Here is a 9,465-nt window from a genome sequence, read left to right as displayed (position 1 = left end):
GAAACTAGTCCATTTACCATTATAAAAGCAAATATGTTTGGTACGTCAGTGCATTCAGATTATCGTTCTGATTGCGAAAACTGCCAGACATGACAGGCTTAAAAATAAAAAAACAAAACAAAACATCATTGTTCAGGGTTGTATTCAGAAAAAAATTCCAGCTAATGCTAATTAGCTTGCTAGTGTTAAACGCTAAATGCCTGGGCTGCTTGCTAATTGAGTGATAGTGAACAGCTAGGCCTGAATTAGACTTCTGCTTCGAGTCTTTGCGGGGCCTACATATGTAAACGGAAATCATCTCTGCAGCCTGCGCAGTAATCACAATCCTTGTGGACGTGTAGTCACATTTCACGAGAGGTGCATGCCAGGTTACGTTGTATGTTACAGCGTAGGGTTTGGAGGGGATTTTTGGTTACATACTATGCAGTGTTCTAGTTAGCGGTTGATCGCCAGGCGCTGCGCTGGGCTGAGATGCCCTGGCACCGGGCTGAGGATTTCACTTTCACTTTCGGAGCTCTGCTGTCACTGCATTTAGCAAACACGATCCCGCTCCGCGGACTCCGCCCCGGCTAGATCGCTGCTTTTATCGCTGCTTGCGCCTGTATTATTTCAATGCAATTTGCAATCTACCACAGAGCAGGGACAGTTCACAGTGTGCACGTCTGATCTCCCTACGGTCATGCGCGCGCTTGGAAATGAAAATTTCAGGCATGATTTAGCACGAGTGGATCATCGCTGACAAGTTTTTTCCACGCCTCCATTGTGTTGTGAGTGTGCATGTGTGGCTGTGCGCGCGCATTTTGCTGGCTGTGCGAAGAATGTCAGCTGTTATTTTTTCTTTAGGTCAGCTGTAGCCACCAGAACGATCACTATAACCACAGTTTGCTAGTGGGACTGTCCTAGCACTAGCGATCGTTTGATGACGGACGCCCCCTCTTCCTCAGTATCGAGGGGCTCTGTCAGAATATATCCCTGATTAGCAACTAAAAATAGAGCTGCAGCAGAAACGTAATTTGGAGGATGCTTGTGAATAAAAAAAGCATTACAGCATTAAGCTCATGCAGCCCCCAGTTTTTCAACAAAAAACACAACAGCAGCTGTTTTACGTGCAGTCTGTCTGAACAAGCGCACAGAGACCAGCCGTTTCTGAGGCGGTGGAGCGAAAGACGTCCAAAGCAGCAGCGCTTGCTCCTGTAACCACCTTAAAACCTGGAAACAGCTGGAGGTCCTTCATCAACCACCTGATCAGCAGCATGAAGAAAATAGAACTTTGTAGCTGCTCCATCCACCCTGTTTGTTTCACACAGAGAAAAACCGCATTACGGAAGTTAAAATATGCAAATGAATTGTTAATATGAAAAATTATTTCTTACTTGATGGAGAAATCGATAGAATACTGGATTACTAAAATAATCCATAGTTGCAGCCCCACTTATATTCATAATGCCATAGTCAAACATTACTTTTCAGCACCAGCACCATAAAAGGCTTTCAAGAAAAAACTACAGTTCCCAGCAAGATGATGTCACTCACAACGTGGCTGATATTCCAATGTAGGAAATGCTTTTAGCAGCTGATGGATAAAACATCTGGATTATGTTTTTGTTGTGTATGCTTTTTATGTGATTTCTGCAAACCCATTAGAGGAAGTAAACAGCACTCTTGGGCACATTAAATGCATGATAAATAAGTGTAACTGTTCTGGATTATATGCAAAAATTATCACTCTATTGATCTAATAAGGCCTGGAGTAGCGTTCTGCTTGGTCCTACGTACATAACCGAAAATCCTCTCAGAACCTAACCTGACATGCACTTCAAGAAATGTAACTACAGGTTCACAATGACTGTGATTAGGCTTCAGAGGTGGTTTCTGGTTGCATGTGCAGGCACTGTCAGTCAATTAACAATTGGGGGCAGCTTTGAGCGGTTAGTATTAGCTTGCTAATTAGCATTACCACCCCCACCCCCCCCCCGTCCGAGGGGGGAGGGGCGCGGGGCTGAAAATAAATTTCTGGCTAGAAGCCTGCATACATAGGATCGATGCAGAACTCTAATTCAGGCATTATTAGATTGACAGAGTGATAATACTTTTTGAATATAAACCAGAAGCATTACACTTACATATCATGCATTCAACATGCCCCAGAGTGCCGTTTCCGTCCACTAATGGGTTTGCAGATATCACGTAAAAGCGTACAGAAAAAAACATTATAATCTAGATGTTTTATCGATCCAATCAGCTGCTAAAAGCACTCCCTACGTTTGAATCCTTGTCATGCTGATAAGAAACCCGAAATTCTCCTTTGAGTTCCTTTTTTCCTCTTTTTTCCCCTCATGTTTACGCTGGTCGCCATTTTGCTTTCTGTAGCCCCGCAAAATCAAGTGTTAACAGTATCGTTGCGAGATTGGGCATGCACATTGTGAACAAAACTGGCCGTGCCAGGTGGTACATTGCAAATTGCTGTGAAATAATAATATATTACACCGATCTAGTGCAATCTCAGCCCAGCGAAAGACGACCTCAGCATGGTGTAGCGCCGGACGATCAACTGCTGGCTAGAACCCTGTTGTTACCACAGAAGTGAATAATCATAGTAAATTTTCTCTTTCTTTCTTTCAAGCTTCATGTTTTCAGTATTTTTATTTTTGGAAGAGTATGTACTTTTAATATAAAGTGCAACAATGTTAGCTCAATTTCAATAAAATGTTAGATAAGGGGAATTTAAAAGAAAACATGAATATCCGAATTTTTTTTTTTTTTGTATTTTTATATGCGCATAGAAAAATGGGGGGGGGGGGGGGGGGGGGGGGGTAAGAATTGAGAAAAGTCAGCACTGTTTTTTCATGTTACATTTTTTTTAGAATAGCAGAACGGGCCTGGTTTTTTAAAGTCCCTCCAAATCTGCTCACGGTCAGTGTTTGGATGAGTTGTGGTGGCTACTATCATAGAGAAGCGACAGCGATTATATACCAAAGGAATCAACAAGAAGTAATCCCAGCTTGGGGGGTCAGTGGGAGGAATGCCCAGGTGCTGCATTAACAACCCTAAATACACATCCTCAATGTAAACTGCTTTAACATGTCTGGAAGCCTCAGTGAGCTTTTTAGGGAGGTCTAAAGACAAAACGTAGCCCAGACCCAGAGCATAGCGAGGGTACTGTGATGGAGCATAAATGTCAGGAGGTAGGTACCACTTAGAGTTTGGATCTCTCCGTACTGTAGCGCCTCTCTCCACACGCCCAGTCATGTAATTTGTTTTGTTAGCTTTCAAAAGCATACTGACAAGATTATGTACATTCAAAAACATGTCTGAATCAATCTTCATGGCATAAGAAGCACTGGAGCAGTGTGCAGTCAGCCACTCCAGCATCACCATGGTCTTAATGGTGAGATTCTTGTAGCAGTCCACAAAGTTGCTCTGGATCAGGTCGTGATGCTCTTTGCTCTCCTGAAGTACCTGCTGTTGGACTTGCTCCTCCCCCGTCCCCGTGTGCAGCCCCAGTAAAAAGAAAAGCTTCACCCCTTTGTCCAGCACAGGGCTTTCACTCCCCCAGGTGTTGCGGATGATGTCACGGTGCTGCCTGTTGTTGGGTGCCACGGGAACCATCAGAACCACAAATGGCTTCTCCTTCTCACATTTCTGTGGCTCATTTATGATGAAGTGGTAGTCAGAGGGGTATTCGACTAAATACGATCCAGCAGGAGACACATAAGCAACTGCTGTTGTTGGCACAGTTTTGTTTTGTGTTTCTGTATTCACTTCTGGTGCTGATGTCTTATTATCAGTTTGAAGAAGTGCAGTTGAGCTGTCATTCGCCGCAGGGTGGGCTGAGGATGCATTTTGTCTCTGACTTCTGAAGAGATTCCACAAATCTGCTGATTGATTTTGTATCCACATTTTGGGGTTCCAGTCTGGTGCCATTTCCTTTATTTTTATGTTGTAAATAAGGAACATACCTGTGAATATCAGGATCAAGACGAAACACCTGTTTCGGGAAAACCTGAACCATTTCCCACTGTCTCCAGGCTTCTCCCTATCCACCATTGCCTGACAAAGAAATAAGATATATAAAATGTATCAAAAATAAAAACTTCTCTCAACCACTTAGAGCATCTATTGTGCTCTTTGCTGCTTCCTTATTTGAGAGACATACTTCATGAAAACAGAACATAGCATTTAAAAAGGTTATATACCTCTATTACATGTTGATAGTCACCTGTCTACCAGTGTGGGTTTTTGTCCTTCTTCCGCTATACGAGGGAAAAAATGACGAGATCTTGTTCTACTGAAAAATTCATGCCAGCGCTCCAGTGGCAGACTGGAGCAGACAGCAGAGAATGTTAAAACATTCCAGAGAGTAACGTTTCATCCCGCTATATGTGTACCAGCAAGTAACCACAGTATAGTGTTATCAGTCTTACCTGCGAGGAAGCCACGCCTTTGTTTTCTCCCCCCTTTTTTTTCCACTGAAAGGTGGCAAATTCTCTTATGCCTTTGGGAATGCCTCTTCTTTAATCTAAGTTTGTGTGTCACCAGCTAACCAACTGATATACTTACGTGTGTGAGAAGTGGATCACTGATTGCAAGTTACTTGTTGAGTGACTCTGAGCAAGAGTGGCCTTCTGACGGGCAACATCTTTGAGTTCATCTGTCAAGCGTTTGAACTTGACACCATATATCTTTGTCGGCTATGTCAGCCAGCTCCAGCTCAAGATCGGGTTGACTTACATTTGCAAATGCAGTCACATTTAACAGGGTTAGATCGACGGTCAGGGTAGTGACCGGGAACGGCAATGTGTATTTTTTTCCTCCCTGAACTCAGAATCGTTTCCCAAACGTTGCTTGCATTGTGGTGATTGCAGACTGCAAATACTTGCAATTTATCACCCTGTGAGCTTGTTTGAACTCCCTTAAAGAGGGGAAGTGAGAGAGTGTGCCTCTCTGTAAATCATTGGCAAACACTGCCAGCTTGCAGTCAAATGCAAACACTTCCTCCAGCATGTGTAGCGCTGTGCCTCCTCTCCCCTGGAGAGTTGTATTCAGCGTGTTCAGGTTCGCTGTCATGTCCACCATGAAATGCTTTTCCAGCCACTCTGGCTGTTTCAGCTCAGGAAAGGTGAGCCCTTCGCTGCTCATGAAAGTTTTCACCTCTCCCAGACATGCAGCAAAGCGTTTCAGCACCTCTCCTCTGGACAGCCACCGGGCTCTGTTATGCAGCAGGAGATCAGAGTATGTGCTCTCCACCTCATCCAGTAATGAACAGAATTGACTGTGATTTAAACCTTTTGCCATTATTTTATTGACAATCTGAATGACAACATTCATGACCTCTGTGCATTTTGGGGGAAAAGTTTGGGCGCACAATGCCTCTTGGTGCAGGATGCAGTGAAATGTCAGCAGCTTTCTGTCCAGTGACTTCTGCAGTAAGGCCACAAAGCCCCTGTGTGCTCCGGTCATACTCGGTGCCCCGTCAGTAGCCACTGACACCAGGTGGGTTCTTTTTATTTCTTTGGCTTTTAAACAGTCAAGCACAGCCTCACAGATGTCCTCCCCCTGTGTTTGGCCTTTTAGTGGTATCAACTCAAGCATTTCTTCCTGTGGTCCATCAAACTTTACATATTGGCAGAACAGCGCTATTTGTTCAATGTCACTTATGTCTTTGGACTCATCACCAGTGATGTCAGTAACACTTAGTAATGCGTTACTCTAATCTGACTACTTTTCCTTGGTAATGAGTAATCTAACGTGTTACTATTTGTAGTCCAGTAATCAGATTAAAGTTACTTATCCAAGTCACTGTGCGTTACTATTTTTGTAATTTTCCTCAGTGCAAAGATATATATTTGCTTTCTTCTTGCGTCTCGGGGAGTGACGTCTGGCAGATGCGACAGTTAAGTCCCGGGCCGTTTCTCAATATGCGTTCTTGTGCGGACTTCTGTACTCGTGAACTTGTGAAACGTCATCACTCTCAGCCCAAGTACTGTTCCAAACCTAAGTACGCATAAAGGCAAGTTCGCTCAAAATACACGGATGTGTTCTCGCTCCACCCCTTTTATCGAGTATGGTGGTGACTGTAATGGAAAATTTGTTTCTGAACTCGAATAACCTCTGTGTACTTTTTCTCTGTAATTGTAATTTTCTAGCACAAAGACCGAGTGTGTGAAGATGGGAAAAACAACTTGACTGTAGGCTGTGTCCAAGGCCATAGCGCATTTTGTTATCATGCAGGTGCTACATGGTGGGGGGAACCTGAACTCCCCATGGCTATTGGAACAAGATTGTATCAACACAATAGTATAAAGGAATGGGTGTTATTCTGTGCTTTGTTCAATGCTGGTGCGAAGGCTGTTCGTGCTGTATTGATCACTTTGCAAAAGTTAATTCTTTACTTTCAATAAATCATCAAAAAATCAGTTTGGTTTCAGAGCTCAACTTATTTTTTCCACCACAGTGACTTATGTGGACTTGGTGCAGAAAGTATTCCAGAATGCATTTGAGTCACTTGGACACTTTACCTCCACTGCCATCACTTTATCCATATAGTCAGATACATTTTATTTATTACACTCACCCATATAATGCATACCGTGTATGCTGTGTACCTTACCGGCTACAAATGTATATAATATTTTGATATCTGTATATAGTGTTTTGACATGTGTGTATATGTGTGTATATGTAAATGTGGGTATTGACACTGATATATATATTTATGTATATAGTGCTTATGTATATGTGTATAGATTTTTGCTATTTTATTTTATTCTATTCTATTTTAGTTTTTAGTTTAGTTACTTGTTCTTACTCATCCTTTTCATTTTTTCTCTGTATTGGGCTGCTGTAATGCACAAATTTCCCCGTCGTGGGATCATTAAAGTTTTATCTTATCTTATCTCTTATCTTATTTTGAATAAAACTCAAAACCAATAATGGCAGAATAGAGCAGCTACAACTGTGAGTAAATTTTGAAATTTTACCGCTTCTTTGACACAAAACAGACTTTTGCTGTGTTTTCAGGTGAGAATGTAGATGTGTAAACATCAAATATCTCCTCAGTTTATCAAGATGTTGCTTGAATTCAAATGTGCTCCAACGTTTCCGGAGATGTCCGTTCCGCTGCTCTAATAGCAGCTGTCCGCTCGCTGGCCAAATGATGGTCGCTATACGCAGGGAGAACGCCAGACTGCCGGCACATCGTTTTCAAAGCTCCTGCTGGTTTTCACTGCTGAGTGGAAATTAAACACAGATATAATACACTCGGATTACCTCTAACGGCTGATGTTTGGTTTATTTTGGTGTTTCATTTGTTCCTGTGCAAATCAATAAAACTGATATTAAAAATATTTTACTCAGGAAGGAACACGAGAACCTTTTCACCGGGAATGGGAACATCGCATCGGCATGCTGATGCTGTTCATGGACATCATGAAGACTGATGACAAGCCTGCTCCAGAAATGATCAAATTATATGTTTCAAAATGTTAATATTTATTTAACTGTATTCTAAACAAATGTCTGTAAGTGGTGGAAGTGTTCTGGAATAAAAATATAATTTTAATATCTGACCTGTTTTTGTAAAGTAACCAGCAGTGCTGTGTATGCGTGTATAATGTTTTTATTCAGAGATGAAGTTTTTAAAACCAAGCAGTCAGTAAATTTAAGCTGGGAGGCGATAGAAACACTGGAGCTGAGCTGTGATGTCAGCAAGTACACTGCTGTTCCAATTGAGAAATAATCCCCTGTACTTGCTGTTTGGCAGACGATCACTTTTTGGCACAACAACAACAATTGGAACACCAGTGTGCTTGATGACATCACAGCTCAGCTCCAGTGTTTCTGTCACCTCCCAGCTTAAATTTACTGACTGCTTGGTACTTATCAAGTCCGCAAGTTCATACTTGACAAGTACGAACTTGCCAGGTACGAAAGTTCGTACTTGCGTACTTGAGGTTTGAAAAACGGCCCCGTTTTCAGCATGAGGACAATAACAGCACAGCAACACAAATGTAAACAATGGAGGGAGGAGAGAGATGCGTGTTTTCTAGCTGAAAGACAGGCATTATTGTGAGTTTGCGTCAGCTAAAGATGACAATATCATGGTTAGTTGTGCACTCTGTGCTGGCGACAAAGTGCTATCTAGCTTCAAAAACACTACGTCAAATATGAGGAAACATCTGGAGTCTGCAGTCAAACTTACAGAGCGAGTCGCAACAGGTGGAGCGAAGCAGAGCTGCGGCTAATGCAGGAGCCCCCCAGCACCCAAACAACAAAAGCTGGACTTTGGTACAAACCAGTAAGTGGGGGAGAGCTGAAAAAGTTGAAAAGCCCTCTACTACAGTATGTGGTAGAGGGCTGTTATTTTGCCAAAAAGTGATCATCTGCCCATAGGCGTAGGAACCGGGGGGGGATGGGGGGGGACACGTCCCCCCCAATATTTGAGACAGGCGCATTTGTCCCACCTCAGAGTATTTACGGATCTGTCAGGTTTCCAACATGTGTCCCCCCCCCAATAGTAAACTCATTCCTACGCCCTTGCGTCTGCCAAAAAGCAATTTTCGGTATTTGCCAAAAAAATCATTCCCTGTACAGTAATCCCTCACTTATCGCGGGTGTTACGTTCCAGGACCACCCGCGATGAGTGAAAATCCGTGAAGTATGGACGCTATATTTATTTTAATACTTATACATTATTTTAGTAGTTATACACTACTAAACCCTCCCCACACACTTATACACCAAATATATACATTATTGTACAACACGTACTACGCATGTGAAGAACGAGTACCCCAAAACCCGCTAAAATACAGCAATAAATATTTTACACTAATATTGATTGAAAACCTGCGAAACAGCGAGTCAGCAAAAAGCGAACCGCGAAGTAGTGATGGATTACTGTATTTAAACAGCTGTAAATGACTTGTTGACCTATAATCTGTGAAGCATATATCAAACATATCGCTCATGAATGATATCAGGTAATTTTGAGTGAGAAACAGCATTTCTATCTCAAGGTGGAAGCTGCAATCAGTTTTTGGCAAAGTGACTTTTATATATTCATTTTTTTTTTCAGGGTAAAAACTGTCTGACATTAAAAATGTCTTTTTAAACAGAAATCTGGCTCAGAAGGCTGCAGAAATCACAACAAATATAACATCACAGTTCTATAAAGATATTTGAAGTGGCCAAAAAGCACTGGATTGATTATAATGTAGGTACAATAGCACAGACTCCTAAAGATTGTTGAAAAACAGGTTATTTCTTCATTTTATATATAAGCCCTTCATAAATCATGTTGACTGCACTCTATTTACCAATATAAGCAAAGACATTACACATAAAAACACACAGAAATATCGGAACCACTTTATGACAATTTAAAACTGGATTGTTACTAAGTAGCGTGTTATGTGTAGACACGATACTGGTCCATCCTTTGAATTAGGAGCTTTTTTTTTATGA

General features: G+C 41.9%; 1 protein-coding gene across 1 annotated transcript; it reads right to left on the bottom strand.

Moving 5' to 3' along the window:
- Positions 1-2,844: 2,844 nt before the first annotated feature.
- LOC115800705 (beta-1,3-galactosyltransferase 1-like) lies at positions 2,845-4,047 on the bottom strand. The gene has a single exon (XM_030758202.1). The coding sequence runs from the start codon at positions 4,045-4,047 to the stop codon at positions 2,845-2,847; it is 1,203 nt and encodes a 400-aa protein (XP_030614062.1).
- Positions 4,048-9,465: the final 5,418 nt, after the last annotated feature.

This window comes from Archocentrus centrarchus, chromosome 21 (genome assembly GCF_007364275.1).
Source record: "Archocentrus centrarchus isolate MPI-CPG fArcCen1 chromosome 21, fArcCen1, whole genome shotgun sequence".
NCBI lineage: Eukaryota > Metazoa > Chordata > Actinopteri > Cichliformes > Cichlidae > Archocentrus > Archocentrus centrarchus.
Note: the sequence above shows the minus strand (reverse complement) of the source record. Positions and strands in the feature narration are given on the sequence as shown.